This window comes from Anser cygnoides, chromosome 17, assembly GCF_040182565.1.
Source record: "Anser cygnoides isolate HZ-2024a breed goose chromosome 17, Taihu_goose_T2T_genome, whole genome shotgun sequence".
NCBI lineage: Eukaryota > Metazoa > Chordata > Aves > Anseriformes > Anatidae > Anser > Anser cygnoides.
This window is the reverse complement of record NC_089889.1, coordinates 9,052,113-9,078,548: the sequence shown is the minus strand read 5'-3', so window position 1 is coordinate 9,078,548 and position 26,436 is coordinate 9,052,113. Positions and strand designations below refer to the sequence as shown.

The following is a 26,436-nucleotide window of genomic DNA, read 5'->3' as shown; positions in this document are numbered from 1 at the left end:
TGTAAAGTGATCAAATACTAGGAAAAACTGACATTTGCAGGGATGTTAGATTCTTGAAGTTTTGGGGTAGGGAAACTGCTTTAATAATTGCTTGATAACACAACTGCAGACAAGAATTAAAACCTAAACAAAGTCACAAAAATGAAAAACAAGACTTCTGCAAATACTGACCCATCTTTATTGGCTGCATCATCTGTTGGTTTTATACTGGCTGCTGTTGGCTCTACAGAAGGCTTTGAAGTATTAAGGGAATTTGCTGCATTAGAATCTAATGACATGAGCTGCTGGTTACTTTGAGAAGACATCATTGAGCCAGCCAGAGTTCCAGATATTGGGATGCTATTGAAAAATGCTGTAGAAAAATCCCTAAGCAAAAGACAAACAACAAACACATTTCTTCAAAACACACACACACACACCCTAAATGAACCACTGGTACCTAAATTCTCCAAGTTATTTCTCATATCCAAAGTTAGATAAAGCAAGTATTAATACAGATATGAACCTTCAACACCTTAGAGTAATGTTCACTCATCTACAGTGGTAAATAGCAAAAATTAACCTTATCTATTAAGATTATAGCTATACACAGGATATTAGTGCTCTAAGATATCACAACATTAAAATTCATCAGTGTTCTTGGTTTGCATCAGAATAAGACAGATGAAGAGGTAAAGAAAGGTTTTAGAAACTACTTCCAAACATACCCAGTGTCCAGCTGAGCTATACAGAGAGGTGTGATCCTTCTCCGTCCATCTGCTGTCCGTGTTTCAACTTGCTTTTTTAAGAGATTCTGTTGGAAAATACATATTTCATCATTGTTTCTCATAAAAAGGAAGAGTTTTACTTTTCTTCCAACTGACAAAAACAGGTGCATTAGACAAGAGGTACTTTTCAATTAAAATTTGTTTCTGTATTGTCTTTGAACCCATTATTATTTCACGGATGACGGTTCAATCTACGGTTTTATTAATAAAAGTTTTTTAGCACCATAACTGTATTTTTTAAACCTATAGTACAATTGAATTCTAGTTGCGATTACTGCTTTCACACTGAACCATAGAATAAGTTATTTTTAATTCAGACAGACATTTCCAATTCCAGATCTATACACGTCTGTAGAAAAGACATCTTTTGGAGAATGCAATCTGTTGACTCTGATGTGGAAAGCATTTTCATCTGTGCACGGTGAATCCTTCATTAAAAGTTGCACTTCTGTGTTTATGAGAGAATTAAATGATGTTTTCAACCTCCTTCATAGAGAAGCTGAAGCACAGTTAGACATCAGCTACCCTTGGTTTCCCTTCTGCACGCCCAGAATTTAACACACAACAGAAATACCCATAAACCTCTTTCCACAGTCATATTTCAGCTTAAAATCCTCTTAATTTTTCAGCAAGTCCTGGTAATGTCAACTGGACCATTCATGCATTGAAAGATGTCATTCAGTACGAATACAGATGCAGAAACTGCTTTTATAAGCATTTTGATATTTATTGACTTAGTATTTGACGCTATAAAGTGACTATCCGAAAACACCTACCTTTCTAATGTCCTCTAAACTCTCTCCATTAACCATGCTTGCCACTTTCGGAGCTGCCGTTGCAGCCCCAGACACCTCCCTTATCGATGCGTTCTTCTGCTCTGCCTGCTGTTGCTGTCTCTGTTGATACTTGAGCATCTCTGGATTCTCAATAATGGTGGTAGACAACTGAGCTTCAGTCATTATAGCTAGGCTTTTGCCATACGTGGACTGATGAATGTTGCTCTGTGGGCATTAAAAGCATACCACAAAGCAACTGACTACAACGGCTACTGTGACAATGATGTGTAAGCAAGTCAATGTTTTCCAAATAGACTTTCTTTCCAGAATAGAAATTAACATTGTAAATTCACTTCTCTTCTTAAATATTTTGTAAACTAGACAAGAACATATTTTTTGCAGTATGAAAATCAGTCACTGCACAGTTCTACACATATTCCAATATTTTAATTGAATCAATATATCTATTAAAGATGATTACAGATTTTTGGAGTGTTTACTGCACCTTTTCCTCCTCACTGAGTGGATCTCCAAGCTCGTCCTGGGAAAAGTCTAAAAACGCCACAGATCCATCCATGGAACACACCAAGATACCCAGTCCATTAAGCGTCCTGAAGGAAATAAAGATTCACTTTTGTTCTTTTGTCTTTTTCATTGATGCAAAGGGGCAATACAAAAAATTTTGCAATAAAAAACACTTAGCATAAGATTTATTAACACAGAAAATACCAATGAAACCAAAAAAGTGGGACAGCAAGGGGAAAGGGCAATGGACAGTAAGGGTCTGTGTGGTGATACTCAAAAGAAGGCAAATCAGAGACCGAACACGGGAAGGTAGCTTTAGAACAATACACCTATCCATGGCACAATCAGCACCATGAAAAGCTTTCTGTAGGGGTAAAAGAATATAAACTGAAGCATTCACTATGAGCAATGAGGAAAAAATAAATATACTTGCTTCAAAAGACATACAAAGAATTTGTGTGCTAGTGGAACCACATGAAGGGGCCTTCAGCAGATAAACTGATACACTTTTTTAAAGCCTTTTAATTGCTGTTTTGGGTTGTGTTTTTAGAGGTCCACAGAAGATGAAGCTTCATCATGTATGGGAAACAAATTACAGATAGTCTATCCCTAAAAAGAGCTTACAGTCTAAATAAACAAGATAGGAAGGAGAAAGGAAAAGACTAGAAGAGAGAAGCTATGTATGTTGGCTAAATACCTCTTCCTATCATCACTGTCTGAAGTGACAGCAATAAAAAGAAAATAAGATATGCATTTGAGCAGTCCTAAGATCACTGCGTTTGGTAAGAGTGTATTTTTGATTTTTTTTTATTTGGGGTTTTAAGCAAACTGCACATGTTTTTGTATGTAGGGATATACTGCACCACTCTTCCAGAGGTCTCAAAGGCTTTCTTGGTGGAAGAGAGAGGAGAAAGCATACATTGTAGCCTTAATGGCATTACAACCTTCCAATGGCATTATAACCTATTAATACACGTTGAAAAAAAAAGTTTTGATCAGTAACTTGCATTCAAAGACTTCAGAGACAGTGAGATAGTGGTTTACAGATGGTTTGTTATAGAGAATGAAAGAGGAAAGGGAAACAGGCGGAAATCTCTAGTCCTGTCCAAACTATTCCAGCAAAGCTTAAAAATATATTACATGCATCATGGCTACAGGTGTTTGAAAACAGCTTTTTTGTTGTGGCCAGACTCTTCACACATTCAGAGGAGTTAGCCTCAGCACTGTGTAACTAGGTTAACCAATGCTATTCCAAATTAGAAGAATGATAAAGTCTTTTTTAGAGTTTTCTGCTCAGTTAACAGATAAAATTGCTGAGCTCCTACTAACCTCTGGACCCTACTAATTATTACATGAAAACATAATGGTGCTCAGATATTATAGTGATGGATCCAAGTCTAAACCTCTCAACTAGAAACCAGAGAGCTATAACAAAATAACAGTATCAGATTTCTCTGAATTCAATCAGTCTGTTTTTAGAATTGGGCAAAGGACTGGAACATGTTTCTGGGAACATTCTGTATTATTGACATTTTAGCCATACATTTGGATTTGTAAACAGGATATAAAATAACAAGCTTCCTGATGAACCTTTGTCTGTCTCAAATATCCCACAAAACCATTTCCTCGTAAATTGCAAAATGTTAACCAGCTATTACTCCCGATGACTTTATGCCATTGAAAATGTGCAATTTGCAGATGAAGAATTAAAAAACACTTCAGGAAAACAAAGCTATTCAAAGCTATTGTACTACAACAGCAGTTCTCATGAAATACTCCATTTATTGGCCTTTATTAATGAAAGCAAAATGTTTTGGTTTTGAAATTTTTATCGTGCTTCACTGAGCTTCATGGCAAAATTCATGTGGCATACAGAAAACAAGAAGTTACACAACTGCAAGCCTAAAAATTTACAACATAAGAACACAGTGTTATAGCTACAAACGTGTAACTCCAAAAGTCAGGAAATGCTAGAATTAAAACAACCTATGTGATCAACTGCATTTATATTATGAAAAAGATTATATATATATACATACACACAGAACTCCCAATTCTGTAAATCACCTGATGCATAGGTGCAGAGTTTTATCTTAAATACCATTTACTGAGTAGTCTCATGTTTGTTTCTACCTTATTACTTAAGTCTTGCTGTGCAAATAAAGAACTGTTAACTTCTGCCTTTCTAAGGCCAGGCCTCTGATGCTCATTAGTTCCAAAAGTGAGGCAGACCCCACTACCTGGGAACCACTTCTCCACTCATCATCTTTTTTAAAAAAAAGGAAAAAAAACACACAAGCACTCAGGCTTTGATAAGTTATTCTGGAGAGAGAAAGGAGTGCAGTCTTGGGGAAAACTGAAAAGGGAAATTGCAACTCAAATGCTATGAGAGATAGGAGAACCCAGAAGATATAAAATTGGAAAAGCTAGGCAGAAGTCAGAGTCACTGACAGCCTGATACTTCACATCATCAATAGCAGGAGGAGTGTGAACAAAGGAACCCGGCCTACCTTCCCATCCCTGCTCCTCGCCTCCCCCTCAACTATGGTCATACCACCTCCTTCTACTGCTAGCAGAAATGGGGCCATGCTCCTGGATGCTGCAACTTTTTTCTTCTGAAACAGACAGCAAGAGCTGGTTCCAGCACAGCCAGGGTAACACTCAAAAAGCTGGTAAAGGATCTGCCACTACTACACCACCAAAAGGGGTCGACCTAAGATAGGCAGTGTGAAAAAGAAGAACTCTCTCTTCTTTTTTCTCCAAGGAAATATTGGCCTACAAGGTCCACTTGAATTTGTCATAACTGTATAGTGCAATAACTTATCATATATGTAATACAGGTAAAGCTCATCAGGTCCACCATATCATGTTATAAAATACATATGTTACCAAAAAAATTTGCAGAATCTTAACAAGTAGGAACTCATTCCACAGATAATTTACTTCATTATTTCCTAAACACATTAGTTTTCATTCAATTCTAATGCTACACAGCTTGAAGTGATCATATGCTAGTAGCTAGTGTCACACTACCAAAGATGTTGCAGCAGAACCAAACACTTCAGGAACCAAGCAGTGTGTTCCAACAGATGTAATCTCTACTATTTCAATTAATTTCCAGTTAGTGTCTGTAGCTAAAATTGATGATAACATTCTGGCTTTTCTAAGAAACAAACTTACCAGGAGATATCCATGATTGACTTGTCAAACAGTTCATGTATGACAACTAAAGGCCGTTTCAGACATGTGAGCTTAAAACAGAAGAAACAACACTCAGAAATTTAGAAGTTCTATGTTACCATAAATATTACCACATTAATACTTTCCCAGAGTCTAACAATATTCTCCAAACAAGAACAGGCCAAGAGATAGCTGTATACTTGATGATATGACATCTGAAGTGCCAGGTTAGCCTTTCCCTTACCAGCACAGAAAAGCTCTGGAGAAGAACGGCTGTCTCTCTATCTTCCCCTCCTTTCTGAAACAGGAGGTCTTAACCAACTTCGCCTGTATATTGCAGTCCTCGAACTTTCTACCACTCAAAAAGTAATTCCACAGATGCTAAAGACAGCTTCTATTCTAAGTTTTATTGAGATAAGGATGTTGCAAACTGCCAGCACAAGAGGAAAGACAGAAAACAGATTAGGCTTCATGTCCTCATTCAGACAGCTTACCCAAGTTAAGCGAAGCCTGCCAATAGTAAAGGAAAATTAACACAATTATCCTTAAAGAGGATTCCTCTATGCTTATAGGTCAGCTTAGTAATAAGGAACTGAACATGAAAATTCCCTGTAACCTGTTCTAAATCAGGTGCAATACTGTCAATCCAGTGGACTTGATAACTACAGCAGATAGTACGACCAAAATGAACTACAAGTCAATGTGATCTAAGATGTTTCATGCTCGTTAGTACACAGATGTAGTATGCCATCATCAGCAGTTATTTCTTTTAGTTATTTCTTTTCATCATAGGTCTGCATTGTATACATACCTAGAGCTCTTCAGGGTAATGACTGCCTATAACTTTGCATGTCTAAAATACCTAGTGTAACCTCGACAGGCACCCTACATGAAATCATAGTATAAATATAAAGTAAAATATACTGAGAGTGACACTTTGATTCGGGTATGCACTAGTAGCATTGCCAAAAACAGATATAGTGTTATGCATTTAACTATTGATGGATAAATATCATACTGGAATCTATAAATAGTAGACTGCAGTTAGCAATTGGTGTGTTCTGGCACACGTTTTCATCACAAAGCCTTATAACCAGTTAAACTTATTCCCTGCCCTTTGCAGTTGCCAAACAACCCATCTTGCATTTATAAATATGAGACTAGCTACTCTTCTCTCAGCCAGAATAACAATTTTAGTTTAGATTTTTGAAGTAAAACCCAAACTAGATATTGAAAACTTGAAAGTATATTTTAAAAGCTCATTCACTTTCACATTAATTTCCATAGGAAAGGCAGAAGCCAGGGACTGAAGCCAGAACAAAGCACAAAGATGAGCCATATATACCCTCAGAAACATCTGTGCCATGCCTGCTGTATTCTCTTTGTACCCATAAAAGCAAGACTAACAAAACTAGACTGATTAATGGGTAGGTGGGCTAAATATGGAATAACAGTATAGTCTTTCTTACAAGACTAACATGGAGATGGAGAACAAGTAAAAGACATAGGAAGGAAATAGGGTTGGATTATGTTTATTAGCTGTGATAACACATTACTCCCCTTAACCACAGCAACATACTCTATCACTGGCTTTTATCTGCTCTTGACTTTAGAATACTAAATTCCTGAAATGAACTAATACCATCCACTCCCTTTCCCCCATTTAAATCTCTAACAACAGAGAGAATAAAAAACTAAACATGAATCTAAATATAAGACCTAATTCTGTACACATAACCTTTGTGCTAAACCCTCAAGTTACCCAAATGACCACATTAGTCAAAGAATGCTGACACTTACCCAGACAGAAAGAGATCGATCCTTACTACCAACAGCACAACAGCAGTAGGGACAACTTGACTTGGTGGAGCTCCCATTCTTTTGTTTCTTCTTGAAGATTTTTGGATTGAATTTCTGAACAAGTGAGATGCCACATTTTATTACAGTAAGCAAATTTCAGTAGATCAGCTTTAAAAGCAAGCTTTCTATTTAAGAGTGAAAAAGATAAACGTTTCATGGAAACAAGGTCCCTAACCAGACTCTATAAAAGCACTAACAAAAGCCCCGTATGCTTTCTTAAGCGAGATTTTGAATACTTTAACAGGAAGGCCAAAGAACATCAATTTCACCAGTGATCAGGAACCCACTATAAACCTAAGTCATTGAACAGCTAACAATGTTGGTGTCTGGCATTCCTAACATGCTCCTGTGTTCCCCTCATCTTGTTCATCTGCATGCAGTTCTCTTATCATAAGAGCAAGCTGATTGTTTCCAGCATTGAAGTTGACATTTATTACACACTACCATGTGTTTGCTTTATTAACCTTGACACCTATCTCCATCTGTTGTCCCACTTACGCATACAATTATCAAAAGGAACTTCTTACAAGATTTACTTTAGGGATAAATTATTATAATTCACCCACCACTACTGTAACTGCCTTCCGGTGCCCTACAAAATCCATGTTGGTTTTCCATCCATCTCTCTCAATGATCTGAGCAGTAGGTCCAGAATTATTCATGGCATGAGCAGAAACAAGATAGTGACCATCAGGTGACCAGCTAAGACGCAACACATGTGTTGTCCCTCCACACTGATGAAATAAATGAAAAAACATACTAAAACTTTAAGCATATCTGGCAAAAAAACATTTTTAATGCAAACTACTTCTATTTTAGATTTAGGAAATATATGATTACTAAGTCTTCTGTGACTATACAAGAATGACAATACAATTCTCAGCACATCAAACATGTTTATACAGGTGATGTAGCGTAACTCCTAACGAAAGGAGGAAAAGGAATCCAGAGTACTATTTTTAGAAGAAACAAAATGCAAGTCTTTTTGCATACAGAACACTCAGTATTTATCACAGTCCTAGTTAGTGACATGGCTGCAGCATACCAACTGCTAACAATCAGACTTCAGGTTTCAACACCAGATCACATGTATTCAGGCATTTACAGTCTATTATTAAGAGTAATTGCACTAACCACGATACCGTAAGATCACTGCAAAACACTCCACTCACTAAGCAACAGCTTCTGTCCCCATAAATTTGACCTCCTGATTAAAGTCATCACACAAGCACAGCACTAGGATGCCAGACCAAAGATCCCTATCCTAAGTATTTGCCTTGTTTCTGGTAGTGGCCAACAGACAATGCATAGAAAAGAATGCAAGAACAATGCAGCGTGCCAATACTTACTCAGAATGACTTCTACATTTCCAGGAATTTACATGTTTCCACATCCCATGTATACCTTTGGCATCCACAACATTCAGTAGCAACAAGAGTCTCAATTTAATCATATGTTGTATGAGAAAGTAGCTCCCCTCCCACCCTTCTTTTGAATCTACCGTCACATAGTTTGATTTGACTTGGCACTGTTAAATTAATTAATGCCAAGTAACTCCAGAACTGGAGTTACTCTTACAATTTTCATTCACTCTATAGGAATTTACTTTGGTAAAACATCCTCAAATACCTCATCAAAGGGTTTTGTGATGCTAGTTTCCAATTGCCAGTCCATCGTCCGCCACACCTTCAAACTTCGATCATCAGCCTGAGAGGCAATATATTTTCCAACAGGATCCCAGGTCAGCCCTTTCACCAAGCCAGAATGCCCCTTTAAAGTGGCAAGAATTTCTGTATACACAGGCAAAAAAAAAAAGAGAAGAGAGTGTGGTTACTATTATCCCTTTTAGGACAGACTGTTAGAGAGCTCTATGAGATCTTGTTTAAACAGCATATTGAACGTAACCTCTTTTAATGTACAAATGACAACATAGCAACAAAACTGGAACATACACTTAAGCTTAGAGTGTACAAAAAAAGTGGTAAAGAAAACTGTTGACAGCGTAAGGGGTCCAAAACTCTTTATAAAAAATACATCAAAGCAGTAAGAGAAGACTAGCAGAGCCCAGACAGTTTAGAATAGCATGTTCAAGCAATGGAAAACAGCAGTTTAGCTGGAATTTTAATTAATATTCATCCTTTCCTCTGTACACAAAGATTATCACAACAAATTCAACTTTTTCAAAGTCATGACTGAAGAGACACACAAGCCTGGCAGACTCGGTAACCTATTTTCAGTCACTCTCTTGCTTATCAGTCTGTTAGAGAATAGGCTGAGAGCACTGCACAGGCTACACAGTTAGCTTGAAAGTATAAAACCTCCGGCATCAGTACTGGGAGCAACTCTAAAATAAACTGCAGTGTCTGAGCAACACACAATGGGAGTTTTAGCTTATATCAAGTTATGTGATAAGAAGCAGCCAAATAAAGGCACACGTTTCTTAACTGCCGTGGACCCTTGCAGGTCAGCTGGAGGCCTTGGGACTTAGTGAATTGCCAGCACTGCAGCAACGGAAGAAGCAAAAGGGCCATCGAATGTAAGACTGTAAAATGTAAATGCAAGAATGTAAGTAGCTTTTGCTACTGTGACAGGAGAGGGTTCTAAGGCTCCCCTAGCCCTTCCTTCTTCCCCCTCATTATGTAAGGCCACACTGGTTACTTAATATCAAGCTGAAGTTGTATACATTTGGGATACTGCAGAGATGGTAAAGAAAATGCACATAATAATGACCTTCATGTGAGATCAGGAGCATAATCTGAGTGTTACTGTAGTCTACAGCAGCATGGAATCCAATGCACACCAACAACCAAATGTGGAACAGGGACTGACTCACCATATTGCAAGCATGCCATCTCATAAGACAGACAACCCATTGTCACATAGACATTTTCACAGTCCATGACATACACCCATGGAGGGGATAATTTGTTCCAAGGCATTACATGCTTGCACATCTGAAATGTAAGATTTCTCACCTGGAAATTTCACAGCATTCCAGATGACAACAGTGTTATCCACACTACACGATGCCAACCAGGCATCGTGTGGAGACCATGCTACATCCATGACATCTGTTTGGAAAAAATATAAGACATCGTCAGTAATCAGAGAATCCAAAAATCATTTTCAAAATAACTTGTGGTGCAACACTTTCTCCATCACTGAGAAATGACTATTTCTGAGTACCAGTAGAGTGGAAGGTAAGAAAGAATACAGCAAAATGGGATTGAGGTACTCCAATTTATAATGTTTAATGACACACACACATCCAAGACAGAATGCAGTATTTAGTGATTATAGGAAGTACTAAAGCCTGTATAAAGTACTTCATCTTGCTTTGAATGAAAAAGTAACAGATACTGCAATGTAATCACTTTATTCCAACATACCTGGACTGACCAAAGTGATTTTTAATCTTGATTTCATTCACAGTTCACATCAGCAAGTGGAAAATGCATTTGAAATTACCTGGCTTATTCATCTTTTGCATTGCACTTTAGTAATTTTTTCTAAATGAATCCTAATATTCTGTTTTACAGAACTTTATCTTTTGCCTCTCAAGACATTATAGTGAAATATAAATGTCTTAATTAATAGTTATTCTATTACACAGTTTGCCAGGAGTTGCTTGCCAAATTGGCATTTGATTAAAAATGACATTTTTGTTAGATTTTTACTGTTGCCACTAAAATTACCAACTTGCCGCTAAATTTATGTTTTGAGCATGAAAACGCAATAGTACACATTTTGAAAAACTAGTTTACATTTTGAATTATGCTCATTCTGCATCTGTTAACTTACCCCCCGAATGGCTTCTGAGAATTGATACACACCTCCACTGCTCAACATTAGTAAGTTTGCTACTAGAACCAAACACAGTGCTCGGTCCAATATATCTAATTAAAATAGAAACAACAGTTAGCAACAGAACCACATCATGTTTTTCACAGTTTCTTTCTAAAGAATATCAGCTGCATGGTACAATTCTACTTCATATTCAGTTATTCCTGCAATAAATAAATAAACAAACAAATATTTTTATAGAAAGTACTTCCAGTTATTAAAAAACCCTAGCTTCAGTAAAATTTATAATGCCCACCAATAGCAAAAAAAATCCTAGTATTTAAGCTAACTCTTCAAATCTCATCATGAAGTTTTCTTCAATGCCAGAAGAAAATGTCTTAACCCCTAGACAGAAATGTGAGTGCCCAGGTAGACACACACTCCAGCCCAAGAAACAGGATAATACACTAAATCTCCAGTATCAGTGATGCAATACCACAGGTTTCAGCTCCATACACCCTAATAGACTAGACAGTGTGATTTACTTGAAATAAAATACAAAATTGAGAAGGAGGAAACATGCTTACGCGGCTCGTTTCCACACCATAATCAATTTGTCATCTCCCCCTGAAGCCAAGTAAACTCCATTGTTTGACCATCGCACACAGTTCACACAAGCTGAAATGTAGAAAATGTGCAAAAGAGTTTATAAGAAGAAAAATGAGAACAGACCATTCTAGACTGGGGTACAGAATTTATAATAAGCAAAGATAGACAGGAGATGTTTAGGATTTACGTGTGCTTTTTCCTCTCAAAGCAGTTATTCTGTCTGCTTTAGATAAATGAATTGGTACTTATCTGTCAGGAACAGTTGAGAAACTTAGTTTTAAAAACTATTCATTATTTAAAAAAGCTTCACCAAAAGCGGTTCAAAAGGAGAAAGATTAATATTAATCTAAGAAAAGAAACTGCTTGTAGTAAATTAAGTGGGATTAAGAAGGAAAAGAAGAAAACAAGCATCTTGAAAAAAAAAAGAGGGACAGCTTGTTCAGGTAACCATATTTCTTTTACATATAACATGCAAAAAATATGCAGAATATTCTAGAACTATAATTGATATACTGCATGTGTTGTTGCCTTTACATTTATTCTTTCTTTTGATCTTTCCTTCAGAGCTCACCAGTTTCTCAGAATGTGCATTATCAATTACCTTGTGGTCACTGCTGGAATAAGTTTACAAGGAGATTTCCAACAGTATCTGTATATCTCTACGCATTATTCCACATCTTAACGAAATTTTCTACTGGACATCTAAAAACGTATGTATACAAAATATGACACCCCTTTGCTGTATTTTATTTATTCTTTACCACTGGACAGGGCATGCTTTTTGTAATCACAAACAAATATAATGCTTTAGCAAATTACCACCAGTCAGTTAAAAAAAAAAAAGATCTGTTACCTAAGTGATTGTCCATCTGACAAAGCATCTTGGGAATATTTTCATTCTTTTCATCTTCCTCTTTCAGGACAGGAGCCATATTCCAGATCACAACTTTCCCAGAATCCTGGCCTACAGGTGAACAAAAAGACCCTCGTCTTAAATACACGCAAAAGGCAAAAGAGCTTTTCAACTTAATATCTGTTCCAGAACAGTCAGATTTTGTCACTACTGCAGTGGGAACTTAGGAAATATTTAAATACAGACGCCATTCTGATATAATTACAGTCAGAAGCACTTCATTTTTCTCAAAGCTACTGGAAAGTAAATTACAAAGCTGTGTTAAAAAAAATCGTACATAACAATGTAATGACTGTAGATATCAATGATACCAACTATAAGGATGAACTGTTTATAGTAAAATTGCATTTAACAGGAGAGAAGATGCATTCAAAATCTAAATTGCAATTATTGCAGCCAACAAAATTATTATTTGGGTTACAATACTGAATAATTTTGCATACATTTCTTGAGCTGTTCCATTTATATAATTGGATTTTCTTGACCCAATAGCTCTACTATTTAGCAGTTCAAAAAGCCAAACTTCACTTTCAGTTCCTTTTCAAATAAAAAAAGAAATTTGGCCATTATGAGCACAACTCAATTATCGCAGCCATTATCTCAGTGGATGTCCAAGAGGATGAGCAGATCAAAAAATGTAACCCTTCCTTCTACAGTAAAAATAGTACTTTTAAATACATATTAATGACTTAAATATCTGAAAAACAGTTGATTATGTAAGTGATATGTTTTTAAAAGGGACAGAATGATTAAAGTGTTGTAAAGGCACAAGATCATTGTAGCCCAAAATTCTGGCCTCTATCAGTACGTAAGCATACCTTGTCCTCCTGTTGCAAACTTGGTCCCATCTGGGTGAATGTCCACTGAAAATATTGGCTTTCCTGAAATTTGAGAACAAGAAGGAACATACTGAATTGTTTTACAGTCAAAAGAATGTAGCAATGCCAACAGAACCATAAGTCTTCTGGTTAGTGAATAACCTTCTTCTTCCAAAAGCTATAGTCGTAAGAAATACAGCTGATTGAAAGAGTTGAAAGCAACCTGAAGATAAGAAGGACAGCCTATTAAAAGTGTATATGGAAGTTACCATGCCATAACAAACCAGTAATAACCAAGGAGACTTAATCCAGCAGGATATGCCAAATGCCTCAAAGCAAAATAATACCACAATACATGCGCCAACAAAGTAAAATTGTATTTGAGTAAGGAATTTCTTCCAGGTTTCTACAGTTCATTATCTGATGACCTGAAGAAAGTTTTGGTTTGGTTTCTGTTTTTTTTCCCCCCAAATCCTCTCCAATCACAGATCACATGTGTTTGTCACACAATTGCTCATCCCAAACTAAAATTCTGTTGTTATGAAATGTGTCTATGCAAAGCCTAACTTTTAACTTTATAGTTTCCATATTGAAAAAGGAAGACTAACTCCAATATTACTCTTCAAACCTTCAGTTCTCTAGATGCAACTTCTTTCAGAAGAAAACTAATAATTCTATAAAACCTTAAGCCCTATAACAAATAGCCAACAGAGTTGGGGAACAGCTTTGGAAACCAGACAACCCTTGCTCTCAGCTTATTCTGCTCTGATGCACTGGATCACATACCCTCTCCTATGTGCTCACCGTTCTTTCAGCCTTTGCAGAAAGAGAAGGGAGAAGGCAGAAGAAAACTTACTGTCTTTCAATGATACCCAAAAAGCTAATACTAAGGATTACTTGAGGGAACACATGATTTCCACATTCAAATAACTTCTGGCACCAGTCTGACCATTTCCAAACCAGAATGCTTCTGTAAGCAAGACCACACACACGTCAGTATAAGACAATTTGTCATAACAGCCAAAAGAACAAGTACCCACACACCAAAACTACTTCGGTGTGAATTTCCCATGGATGTAAATTCTTGGATTGTATCTTCATATGTTTAGACATAAATGATAAAACTGTAGAATTTATCCAGATCACCCAATCACTGGTTTGATACTGCAACTGTATCATTTGTATTCCTTGACATTAATCTGCTAACAAAACCCGTGTCCCAATATCCAGTATTTCTTACTTCTTTCAAGAGATAGGTATTCTGCTTCGTGTATTTTCTCTATGTTGACTTGTTTTAAGATTTATTTAATTTGGATTTGTATTGCAACACTGACATGTGATTCCCCTTAAAATTTTTACAGGCAGCCAAGCAAAGACCTTAACCAGAGTAAGATGGCACTCAACTTGCATTCCTTCCAAGTCCTTTAAACCACATAAAACACAAACTGAGATTTAGCTGTGTTTTTTCTTCAGATTGTTGTGTTTGAATCTATCTTTTATTCTGCTAACTTGAATGTAACATACATGGCTAAGCTGGATACTTTCAGAAGTGCAGGCAGGAAGCAAATGTTTTGCCCTACCCAAGATGTAGAAGTTCACTTAAATTAAACCAGTGCATCATTTAAACTACTTTAACCCACTGATAAAGAAACAGGTCATTCTGTAGACCTTACAGGTGGAAGAGGTTAGCTTTTTAATCTGTCAACAATCTTAAGCATCTTAAGCAAGAAGTTACTATGCTTTCAGGTCTACCATCAGACATGAGAGTACAGTGCTCCCTCCAGCGAGCCCTTTATCAAAGACATTTTAAGGTCGTTAGCCAGGTACTAACCTGACTCATTTTGCCTACAAATCATTCACAGAAACGGGAAACTGTTCCCCAGCAAGTCAGAGGGAACAACCACCTCCAGTACAGGGGCATCGATAAACAGAACTATGACTTCCAGAGCCAACACAGCACCTATGAATGAAGCTTCAGAATTTATGCGGTTTGTAGTTAAACGATAGTGCATTTAAAATTGGTTTAACAGATGCAGCTGTCTCATATATGAAGACTTGTTCTAGTAAATATAATTATATATTGACAGATATAACATCTTGCTTGCCTCTCTACCCTTCCTTCCCTGATCTGCTCTGATTCTACCACTCTGCCCTTCCCAAAAGCCTGCATTAAACAGCAGCCGTGACCAAAGCATGCACTGTTACATGTCTGACAGACACATCAGCTTCTCATTATTCACGCAAAACAGATATGCTATACATTCTAAATAACTGAAATAAGTCATTGCACCTGTTGCTTTGCAGAAATTACTGACATAATGTAGATTTATTTTGCCTTTACTGGGTCTTAAAACTAGCATATCTCTGATTTCTGCCTTATCTCAGGAGCACAATCCTTGAGAAGCAGTAACGTCAGCCCTCTTTGTTCTAGGGAAAGTTTTTGCGCAGATCCACAAATGGGGCTGACGATATTTAGCAAATTGCTTTACTTACAGAGTCAGAGGTAACTTGGATACAGATTCACCATAAAAGCCTAAAATTAGCCACATCAGAGAAAATGTCCTTCTGGACCAGCACTCTGTGTTCAGAAACCAGCACTAGATACTCCCCAGGGATCTGTACAACTGCAAGCACACGGTGCTTCTTCCCCAGGGAAATCTTCAAGCTCCAGAAATTTGCAACTTTCACTTCTTGAACCAGAGGCAGGATGTCTGCATTCAGCAGCCATCAGCCTTTTGTTCTATAAATTCACCAGGCCATTTCTCAGGTCCGTAATTACCACCATCAACAGCCCCCGACACAGAGACCCACAGCTCAACCACAGGCTCTGAAGAACCACCTGCTTCCCGAATCCTGTACTTATGTCTGTTATTTCAACACCCCTTAATTCTTGTACAGGGAAAAAGTAAACCAAAAATCACTTGACATTCACCCCGTTTCTGCCACTCACAACTCTACACATACTCATTGCATCTCCAGCTCAGTCCTCCCATTCCTGGCCCGAAGAGTCCAGGCCCACCTGGCCATTCCTTGCACTAAAGCTGCTTCTCACTGCTGATCATTCTGGTCGCTCCTCTACAAGACTCCTTCAGTTCTCCTACATGATTTTTCTCACTAGAGATATTAGCTTACTAACCCCAGTTCCAGATTTCTTAGAGTTCCTACAAATAAGGTGCTTTCATTTTCCATATACAGGAAATCTGTCCAACTACACCCAGCCTCGGCCTGTCACGCCCTCTCCTTAACAGCCATTTTGCATTAGTCAAAATACAAACACTAACTGCAAAATGCCATGTCACATACTGGCACAGCAGAATAATTATATTGTCTGGATCTGGACAAAATATTATTTAGAGGCCAACCTGGATTTTATTTCAAACTGCTTTGGATTCAAGATAGGGGTAACGTAACTAAACAAGGACTGCTCAGCTGTTTGGAGCCCACAGCTTTTGGCCCACACCACTTTCACGAGTGCTCGTCCAGTTCAGCTATAACTTTTTAAAAGCGGATGAAGGCATAAGCTTAAGCTGTGGTGAGCAGCCCAGAGGGGAGAGCAACCACTGGTGAACCAGCTCAGGACCACGGGGCACCAGGACTTTGCTCCCGGCTCTGGCTGTGACCACTGCTGGGTGAGCACGAACAGCCACATCTGGATGTCTGCAAGGAACAGTAGCTACTGGATGCAGAAGCCTGAGCTTCTACCACCTGGGTGAAAAAGATCATTCTCATCCACAGTCAGGCAGCAGCACCACTACACGTTTCAGCACCAGAACGTGAGGAAACTCACAGTGGTATAAGCCAAGCTATACAGCACCTAACTTGGACCCCGTGGCTAACCTTCGGGCAGAAGCCGTAGCTTTACTACAGAAAGCAGCGCATCACTGCCACAAACGAATCCATTTCCTATTTAGCACAAATACCACACGAATTTTCACATCACTTTTGGTACAGTCATATTCATGAGTTCAGAAATAGGTAAACACACGTGGAGTTCACAGTGGCAATTCAAAGTTTCCCTGTTAGTGGTAAGGGGCATTAAGCTGAAACGCACTGACTTGGAAAGGAAAATCCTCCCAGCAACCTGTCCCAGAGCTGCGCATGCTCACAGATCCTTGGCTATCAAGAAGCACGGAGCTTGTCTTGATTAAATTAGATTACGTGGTCTTAAAAAAGGGAATCACTTGTAAGGCTACACTTACGAACGTATATTAATTCTTTTAAGATCTAAAAGGAATTCCTTAATGTATTTAAATCAGTGTTTGTTCAATACCTTAATGCCTTTCTATATCGCTTAAATAAAGATGTTAACTTCAACAATCATTAGGTTGTCAGCACAAGTAAGCCAAGACTTTTGCTTCCAGTTTTATCAATCAAGAGATGTAAAATGATTTTAAAAAGAGAGAGAAGAGATTACATGATTACAAGACAGAAATTCAACAAGATGCAGTCATTATCTGGGAGCCTTTTCCTCCCTTTCATGGCTATCAAGGCAATGCCATTTACAGTGGTGGATAACGGTCACAAGTTAAAGCTATAAAACTTGTTCCATACTACTTGTGGTTTATAAACTGATCGCAGATACTGGGTTTTTCCTCATTTCCTTCATTTTCTCAGAGTAACGAAGAAGCAGCCATTATTTAATAGTAACTGCTTCCTTTCCCGGGCCTGTGTCCTTATCTGATTACACTGTTAGATCCTGCTGAAACAAGCCATGAGGCACCAGGTCCCTCTTCAAAACTGACTGAATGCTGTCCCATGCTTGTAACTGAAGAAGTTTTGAATTTCATACAAGTAATTAAGCATCAAACCAAAATATAAGTGATGCTTAAATAGTAACATTAAATTGCAAGTGTGTTTTAAGATGTTTTTCCCCCTTTCCTGTCATAATTTCTAAAACAATTAGTTGACGTTACTGAAGTTCCCAACATCACATTGCATGAGGAAGCAAACCAGGTCCATTAAAACCAGAACACCTTCTGACAGACCAGATGTCCTGTTGGATTCTTTGCTTAAAGAACCTAAACACATATGATATGCTTGTTTGGTTTTTAACTTCAGGCTATGACCAATAAAATAAAATGACTACTTTATGTGAATTTTTGCCACAACATGAATGAGCTTCTATTTATTTTGCTTCCAGCCCGTCTCAGATACAACATCCACCATGACTCACGTATCAATTTAAATATTTACATTCCACCATTACAGCTTGAAGAGATAATAAACTCTATGCCTGTATTTAAACAAAAGCAGGCTCCAATTTCTACAAGTTGTTATACACGAACAGCACCTTAGGGTTTGCAAGAGTTTCTTGGAATTGCATAGGACTTCCTTTCTAGTAGGGCTAAGCGTTTGTCATCATCTAAGACCAGGGCCCTCAAAAACCTGTGTGCCAAATATGTCCATACAACTGTTGGATGTGTGATGCATCTTTACAGAGGTACTGAATGGAAGGAGAATCAAGCCACACGATCTATCTGCACCTTACAGTTGTGCCCCCCCTCCCCCCATTAGATTGCACTTATCAATATTCTTTCCTGCTCCAAGTCAAAGAAACAGTGAGGAGATGAACACAATAATGAGAGTTTCATGCAATGAACTCACATTAACAGTGTGAAAAGCTTACGGAAAATCCATTTGAAGAATAAATATTTCCAATAAATACTCACACAATGCAGCATTAAGAACTCCAAGACAAAAACCAGTCAAGCCAAAATGTGCTAAAGTGCTTTTATAGTAAATGCAGTGTCTCAAGTGAGCAGCATGAGAATCCCAGGTGCAACTTACTTGCTGCAACACTGACTTCTGTTGTCTACTATCTCATACAGACTGTATGCCTGTGAGCATCATCAAACTTGTTCTTGCCAGTTCAGTAACATACAAATCCCAAAACTGAGTGGAGGGGAAGGAAGAGGTAGGAATGACAGCACCAAACCAGTGCATGCAGAAGCCAGTCATGATCCGGACTCTTGCTCATGTACCAACATCAGTGAAGCAACCTCTTCTGACAGCAGGGAAAACAAAAAGAGTACGGGCTACCAACAAGTAGTCCGCAACATAAATACTGACCCTGTTTCTGGAGAAGTATCAGAGCAAACATGTAGGCCCATTAACAGCAATGGGTACGGCTTCTATGCAGCCATCCCTGCAGGATCTGGGACCTGGGTATGTTAAAATCGGCCAACTAAACTCACCCGGTTTTATTCTGAGCTCCTTGCCCCACGTGTAAGAAGACATGAATGTTATGTAGTCCTGTAAGTGTTATCAGACCTTAAAGCATTTTAGAAACGAAGCCAGTGGTGAATGTCTGTCATAGTTTCACCACCTACAAAACAAAGCAACTTGCCCAAACTCATCCCCACAGGACAGTGGCAGAAAAACAAAATCTGGGACTACCACAGCCCTGTCTACAGCATTATCCATTAAAGAAAGTACCATAAGCCTTTATAAATGGAACCTAACTGCAAATTGCTTGGCAGAAGATGCTTTTCTACAATTCACAAGCTGATACCTAAACAGAATACTGAAAACTGCTACATGTTTCAAACACATCCCCATACCAAAAGGTACATGCATTAAAGAAGTAAGGAGAGAAGTTATAAGTCTACTAATCTGTGATCAGCACAGACTTAGGCCAAAAGGTTTTATCCAGCTGCTCATAACCGGGCTCCAGAGAGACAGAGGACAGCCTGCACACAAGCAGCCAAAGATCAAGATGCAAATGTTGCATTCATTTAGATTAACCAAGTAAAAAATATAAGGAACATTTCAAATAAAGCACTTCCACTATTCTTCCAGTCCACTACTACCTTTCATTAAGAGTCTAAGTTCATTATGGTCCATGGAGAGTAGTTCAAGTAAGGATGCATGGAAATTTCAACTTTAGTCTGAAGTTATTATTCTTAAAACCTGCAACACGATCACAAAGACAATAAAGCATACAGAGCCAGCTGTAAAGTTGCACCTATGTTTTTTAACTCAAAGCACATTTCTGCAGCTTGAATAAGCCGGCCTCCCGCTCGGTTTTATCTAGATACGAATCGGCCATGTGAGTCATGCCACCGACATTTACCAAGGTATAAAAATGGGCAGTTGAGATGGAGCTGTATGCGTGAATGCGAGGATAAAACTTGCATGAACAAAAGTGAGCCCTTCACATGGGATTTCTTCTCCCTGCTAAACCAGGAACTATACGAGAATTACTCTGCAAACTGTAAGCAGCGTGAGCATGTAAGACCAATGCTATCTCGTACCAGACACCTCAGGGAAGCACACACATCCCTCAGCCAGCACCAGCACTTCACCCCGAGCCTTCCAGCTCACAAAACCCTTGGGACTCCCCCAGGGGCAGCAGTCGGGACCCCCCAGCAGCCGGGGGCTGCTCGCCCAGGCCCCCCCACAGGAGCTGTGCCCCCGCAGCCCGGAGGGGGCCCGGCCGGGCTCTCAGGGGCAGGGCCGCGGCGCACCTCGGGGCCCGTCCCGCACGGCGGCGGCAGCAGCAGCCCCTTCGGCCATCTTCCGAGGGCTTTCGCTTTTGCGCTCCCCGGGTCCCTCGGCACCACGGGGCGGCCCCGTCCACCCGCAGCAGCCACTTGTTGCTCCCCCGAGCCCCATGCATCCCCCCAAACCCCATACGCGTTCCCCCAAACCCCTCGTGCACCCCCAAAACCCCTCACACACCCCCAAATTCCCCCCCCCACCGCCGGGCAGCGGCCTCCCGGGGCTCCCCCCCCGGCACCTGCCTCTCGGCACCTGCCCCCGCCGCCCCTCACCATTGTGGTTGACCCAGGTCGGCTTCAGAAGCTTCATTGTCTCCCGCCCGGGGCCCCCCGCCGGCCTCCGCCCTCGGGACCCCAGGGCGGCTCCTCCCGGGCTGCCTCGGCCGAACGAGCGGCGGAGCGAAGCGGAGCGGTGCGGAGCTCTCAGCGGCCGCCGGTCACCGCCGCGGCCCCGCGCCGCTCGCCGCTCTGCCCGCCCCCTCCGCCGGCCGGAGCCGCCTCAGCGCCGCTCCATGCCCCGGCGCCGCCCGTGCCGCAGCCGCCGCCGCCCGGCCGCATCCCCCGCTCGGCTCCCGGCAACGCCGGAACTCGGCGCCTTGGCAACCGCCTAAGCGGCCCGGCGGGAAACAGCGGCCCCCGAGCCGCGCCGTTCCTCACACGCTCGCACGCCGCTCGGCACGGGGGGAGGCGCCGCCGCCGCCGCTCCGCCCCTAAGGGAGGGAGGGGACGGGCGGGCGCCCCCTGCCGGGCCCGGGGGGTGGCGGCGGGGCTGGGGGCGGAGCGGGGGGAGCGGCCCCTGGAGGGGGACGGGGGAGGTCGCAGCGCCCCCGCGGCGCGCTCGGTGCCGGTGGCGGCGGCGGCTCGGGGAGTCCCCGTGAGGAGCCCCGAAGGGCTGGGGCCGGGCGCCGAGCCCCGGAGGAGCGGCCTCGGTGACAGGCGGAACGTTTGTGGGCCGAAACAGGGAGCCGCCGGAGCGCACGGACGGAGCGGGAGCGGGAGCGGGACGAGCCTGGAGCCATGCTGGCGGCGGCCCGGGGGCTCCGCCGGGCCTGGGCAGCGCCCGGCAGCGCCGCGCTCAGGTAGGGCTCGGCCGCATCCCCCGGCCCCGGGGACGGAGCCCTTTGCGCCGGGCTCCCCGCTTCGTCCCCTCCGGCGAGGCCCGGGGCTGGTCCCGGGACGGGCCTGGCTCCCCCGGGGTTCCCCCGGGGTTCCCCCGGTGTCCTGGGCCTGCCCCGCCTGCGCCGCTCCCCCCGGGGCTGGGGGTTCTGGGGAGCTCCGGCCCTGTTTAATCTGGGCTGGTTCCGTTCCTCCACAACTCTGAAACGGGCCTTTGCCTGAGCTCGAGAAAATTAATCAAACCCGCTCAGTAGACCTAAAATGAATTTTTGTTTCACCTCTCAGTGCCCTGCGTAGTCTCAGCACTGAAAAGTGCAAATTTTGGCTTTAGTTACCTCATTGAAGAGTTCATCATTTCTATGCTGATGCTATATACTGTAGTGAATTAAGTAGTAAGAGACTAGAAATTCATTATTGTAGCATACGACTAATAAGTATCTCTTGTGCTTTGCTGAATTAATGTGACTAAACTCAGTTTCTCCTAATGCTTTCTTTACGTTCCCTTTTCTTCTTTAGTTGCTGGCTGCCCCAGACGGTTCAGTTTCGAGGAAGTCACTGGGAGACATCACTGCTGGCGTTTAGGGCATCTCTCCCCATGAGGTGAGTGCAGTTGTCACTGAGTTGCGTAGAATTGTTTGCATCCTTAAGGGAATGTAATTTTTTCCAAGTCCAAATTAATTTTTAAATATAGATGTTTGCACTTAAGATATTATATGTAGCAGTTAGAGCTGGTGGCCTCTTGAGAGTTTAATGGTAACCTATATAATAATTATTGCTTTATGCTTGTGGGTAGCTGTATTTGCTTCAACCACAGAATACAGGTGGAGATGTTCAGATTCAAGCTGTGCTCCAAAACTCCCTTTTGAGCAACATTGGAAACAAACGCCTAGCTGAACTGAAAATACTTGACTACAAGGTGCTATGCTAGACAGCCCACATTGATGTACGTTAGATTTTGGTATCCATGTTTTGTTCTGATGCAATTGGGTTTAAAATCCTGCTAGCTAGCAGCTACCCTCAGAGAGACCATTTCACATCCTGAAGGTTATTCGTGCTTCTGCGGGTTTGTAGTGTTGTGGAGATAACATGGCCTACGCTAGACATCTGAACACCGAACTGGAAACTGGGAGTTTCTGCATTCCAGAACTGGCTCATGCAGTAGCACAGAATAAATTACTGGCCACCCTATAAACGTAGTACCTCAGAGTTCCTATCTGTAAAGCAGGAATGATAACCCACACGTCTGTGTTTGTGGAGCGTGGCATGTGTTATCTTGCACATAGTAGGTTTGTGTGTTAAGTACAGCAGTAGAGAAATACCTGCATCCTGAGTTTGATTCCAAAGGCGGAAATTTTAAAAGGATGCGTACAACCACCCTCTCAGAGCCTTCTTTAATGTGAGATAGCAGGAATATTTGTAAACATGTTGCCTGCCTTGCTGCACTCAGAGCTAGTTGGAACCAATTCCAGCTCTACGTTTCTGGAACTTCCTAAGTCATTCTGGCTTCTAGCACAGACCTTGAGGTTGCTCTTCTCAGGCAGGTACAGTTCTGTTTGCAGAAAATCTCACAGGACGTATGACTGTCCCATAGAAACTATATTACTTGAATAAAGCTAAAATTTCGATTAGGGACCAAGTAAAGCTATGGGAAGGAACAGTTCTTAAGAAGGTAAAGTGGATGTGAAAGTTGGTTGTGTTGAATTCAGTGACAGAGCATCTTTTTCTGCTCATGTAATTATTTATCTTGCCAGAGCACAACCAAAGAAAAAAAAGAAGGTGGATGTAAGGAGAGAGCAAGCACAGAAGGATCGTATGAAAAAGAAGATCAAAAAGTTGGAAAAAGCTGCCCCAGAACTGATTCCAATTGAGGATTTTGAAACACCGCTTAAGTACTCGGATAACAGCAGGTAAGTAACACTATCAGCATGAGCTGCATTTGTGGTGCGAACACTTCTAACATCTTCCTCTGCAAAACTGCAGTACAGTGCCAGCCTTTATATAAAGCATTACTGATTTCTGCTAGGAAATGTGGAAAGCGAATTGTATTTGCTCCTGCTAAAAATACTGAAAAAAATAGTCACATGAATGTCCTGTTGGAAAGGCCATGGAAAACTTCCAAGACGGACATTGAAGGGAAGAAATGTATTACATTTTTAAAGAAACATATTATTTTGTTTGTTTGCTTGCTGGTTTTTGGTAATTTGCTTTTCCGGGTGCAGTTGCAGGCCATTTCTCTATTACAATGCTATGTTTACTCTTCAACAGGGTGCGAAGTCTTCCCCCTCTGTCATTTGAGGAGACAGAAAGAAGAGTTTTACTTATGAAAAAGTGGTCTGCGTATAAGCAGAAACAAGACAGGGCAGAAAAGCAAGCAATTCGGAGCCTTGTAGAAGCCCAACAAGAGGCACTAAAGGAACTGCGCCTTGAATCTGAGGAGCTCTATCAGGCAGCAATCAGACGAGACGAGGGGCTTTTCCCCTTTGAGAGAGAGGGACCTAATTATACCCCACCACTTCCTGGTTATGATCCTCCCGAAGGAAAATGCATTGATATCACCAAAGTGTATACGCAGTGACAGAAGAGTTTATTGTTCATCCGGCATAAGCTGCTCAGCCAACTGCAAAAGGAAAGAACGGAATGAAAATTAATTCCTTCTGCACGTTAAAACACTGTAGGTATGTGATGGTGAAAAAAAACATGGAACAGAATATCCTGTGTCTGCCGTCATTGTTTTTAAACTGGCTACCTATGGAATAAAGCACCCAACACAGCTAATCTACTTTAAATTTATGCCATATTAGACCAAGGCAAACAAGTATTTCACTGAGTATTTTCTCTTTCTGGCCTTGTATTTCTCATCTCTCCGTGTGCTCCTGAGCAGCAGCATTTTTGTTCTGCATGAACCATAAGTACAAAGGCATAGACTACAAAGACTAGCATGAGGAGAGAATGTCGTAGTCATCACAACAGAGACGACTAGCAGGGAGGCAGTAGCTGACTGTTTACTGCCTTTGCTTCAAATTTCAGTGGTTTTTCATATAATAGAGGGGAAATTGATGGAAAATGTACCTCACCAAAGCAAAAATTAGCTTTTTTTTAAATTTCCTTGTAAAGAGTGCATTAAGTCTCTAATAGTGTTTTCCCTAAAAACAGATCTCACTTCAGTCATTTGAACCTTTATTTTTGTAGTAATTTGAATACTGCCATAGACATATTTAAAAAGAACACATGCATTATTGTTCAAGAGCAGTTCCCCAACAGCAGGCATGTTTCAGGGTCTGCAACGTTATCCCACTGTATCAGAAGCTCTTAAGCACCACAGTACTGAATCTGGGTAGTGCCTTTTGAATGCCAGTGGCTGTGTCCTGAACTGGCAGGGAGGAGTCCCAGCTTGTTTTTATTTTCCCATCCGGCAGGCCCAGATGTTCCAACAATGCCTTCTTCCAACAATGCACAACACCGGGCTTGTTGGGGAAGAGGTGCTGCTAATTTGAGAGTTTCCTGCTGCGTTGCTGAGATGAGATCCTAAAGCATAAGACAGTAGTAAAAGACTAAAATCAAACACCTCACTTCTTGTAAAAAACAGTGGGTGTTTATTTAAACTTGAAGTATTTTTGAATGAGTGCTAAAGTACTGGTGGACAGAGATATACGGCGCCGAGCTACAGGTGTGTAATTCTGATGTAATGCAATTAAAAAGCAGGACAGATGAGCACTGCATATCACATACTGACCAAACACAGCAAAGCGGTCGCATCACTTGGCATTGTCTTGGTCGAGCGGAAGGTACCATTCAGGCGGCGGGCTCTTCCTGTACGTCCACACCGGGGCATATTTCTGCTTTTCCTCCACTCGGGCTCTTTCGCTCTTGCACAAAGCTTCCTGAAAGAGAGGCACAAACGGCGCCGGCACCGCGCTGGGCGCTCCGCTCTCACCGCGGGGAGAGCCCGAACGGAGGCTCCAGCCCCTTGTCTCCGCACCCCGGGGCGAGGCCCCGAGCCCCCCCCCGGGCGGTACCTGCGCGGCGGCGGCGCGGCCGCTCTCCCAGGCGCGGCAGGCGGTGTAGTCGTCCCGCCAGCGGGCGCAGGCCGGCAGCTGCCCGTGCGCGTAGTAGTGGTGGAAGGCGTGCCGCAGCCCGCGGCAGTGCCGCCACTCCCACCAGTAGTCCTCGCACGGCCGCGGCGGCTGCGGGCGGACGGGGCGCGTCAGCCGGCACCGGCCGAACGCGGCCGAACCCGGCCCAGCCGAGCCCCGCAGGCCCCAGCCGAACCCTTCCGAGTCCCGCCGAGCGCCCCCTGCCCCTCTCACCCGCCAGCTCTCGCCGCCGGCCATGCTGCCCCCTCCTCGCGTCCGCCCCCAGAGGGCGGCCCACGCTCCGGCACGTGACCGCCCAGCCCCGCCCTCCCGGCCGCGGGTTCGAGGCTGGCCTCAGCCTGGTTCCGCCACCCACCCGCCCCGAAATCACCACAGCAGGCGGGCACGGTGGTTATTGAGGAACCTTTACTCCAGGATTCAAGCCATGACCGAGGAAGGAGCAGAGTTTTGCGGTTTTATTCAGCTACCCGCCGCCCCTCGCGGCTGAACGAAGCCG

The 26,436-nt window shown here is 41.9% G+C and overlaps 3 protein-coding genes across 7 annotated transcripts in view; 1 reads left to right on the top strand and 2 right to left on the bottom strand.

Moving 5' to 3' along the window:
• Positions 1–21,402, bottom strand: part of HIRA (histone cell cycle regulator) — a 34,374-nt gene extending 12,972 nt beyond the window's left edge. The window contains exons 1-14 of one of the 2 annotated variants that reach the window (XM_048063658.2): positions 21,004–21,401; positions 13,232–13,294; positions 12,354–12,464; positions 11,479–11,569; positions 10,910–11,004; positions 10,084–10,179; positions 8,738–8,898; positions 7,675–7,842; positions 7,049–7,162; positions 5,249–5,319; positions 2,049–2,154; positions 1,544–1,768; positions 708–793; positions 172–366 (exon numbers count right to left, since the gene is read on the bottom strand). In XM_048063658.2, coding sequence (XP_047919615.1) covers positions 172–366; positions 708–793; positions 1,544–1,768; positions 2,049–2,154; positions 5,249–5,319; positions 7,049–7,162; positions 7,675–7,842; positions 8,738–8,898; positions 10,084–10,179; positions 10,910–11,004; positions 11,479–11,569; positions 12,354–12,464; positions 13,232–13,294; positions 21,004–21,040 — 1,619 coding nt within the window. In that variant the 5' untranslated portion in view covers positions 21,041–21,401. Of the gene's footprint in view, positions 1–171; positions 367–707; positions 794–1,543; positions 1,769–2,048; positions 2,155–5,248; positions 5,320–7,048; positions 7,163–7,674; positions 7,843–8,737; positions 8,899–10,083; positions 10,180–10,909; positions 11,005–11,478; positions 11,570–12,353; positions 12,465–13,231; positions 13,295–21,003 lie in introns of both variants that reach the window. The other variant, XM_066979266.1, reaches the window with a different exon arrangement.
• A 115-nt stretch (positions 21,403–21,517) lies between these two features.
• Positions 21,518–24,621, top strand: MRPL40 (mitochondrial ribosomal protein L40). Its single transcript, XM_048063814.2, has 4 exons — positions 21,518–21,809; positions 22,363–22,446; positions 23,598–23,753; positions 24,112–24,621. The coding sequence occupies exons 1-4, from the start codon at positions 21,748–21,750 to the stop codon at positions 24,419–24,421; spliced, it is 612 nt and encodes a 203-aa protein (XP_047919771.1). The 5' UTR covers positions 21,518–21,747; the 3' UTR covers positions 24,422–24,621.
• On the bottom strand, positions 24,412–26,256 carry C17H22orf39 (chromosome 17 C22orf39 homolog). Of its 4 annotated transcripts, none has more exons than XM_066979269.1 (4): positions 26,154–26,256; positions 25,863–26,030; positions 25,580–25,723; positions 24,412–25,371 (listed from the first exon to the last, which is right to left on the bottom strand). In XM_066979269.1, the coding sequence occupies exons 1-4, from the start codon at positions 26,175–26,177 to the stop codon at positions 25,156–25,158; spliced, it is 552 nt and encodes a 183-aa protein (XP_066835370.1). In that variant the 5' UTR covers positions 26,178–26,256; the 3' UTR covers positions 24,412–25,155. The 4 variants fall into 4 exon arrangements, with proteins under 4 accessions (XP_066835370.1, XP_066835371.1, XP_047919775.1 ...); XM_066979270.1 differs by having other exon boundaries at positions 24,412–24,463; XM_048063818.2 differs by having other exon boundaries at positions 24,412–24,463; positions 25,580–25,727; positions 26,154–26,255.
• Between the last annotated feature and the right edge of the window lie 180 nt (positions 26,257–26,436).

Coding starts and splice junctions, on each gene's coding strand:
- MRPL40 (XM_048063814.2), top strand. CDS start 21,748: ATGCTGGCGGCGGCCCGGGGGCTCCGCCGGGCCTGGGCAGCGCCCGGC. Junction 22,447..23,597: donor AGGGCATCTCTCCCCATGAG/GTGAGTGCAGTT, acceptor TTATCTTGCCAG/AGCACAACCAAAGAAAAAAA. Junction 23,754..24,111: donor AAGTACTCGGATAACAGCAG/GTAAGTAACACT, acceptor ACTCTTCAACAG/GGTGCGAAGTCTTCCCCCTC.
- C17H22orf39 (XM_066979269.1), bottom strand. CDS start 26,177: ATGGCCGGCGGCGAGAGCTGGCGG. Junction 26,031..26,153: donor CCGGCGGCGAGAGCTGGCGG/GTGAGAGGGGCA, acceptor GTCCGCCCGCAG/CCGCCGCGGCCGTGCGAGGA. Junction 25,372..25,579: donor CGACCGCTTTGCTGTGTTTG/GTCAGTATGTGA, acceptor CTTATGCTTTAG/GATCTCATCTCAGCAACGCA.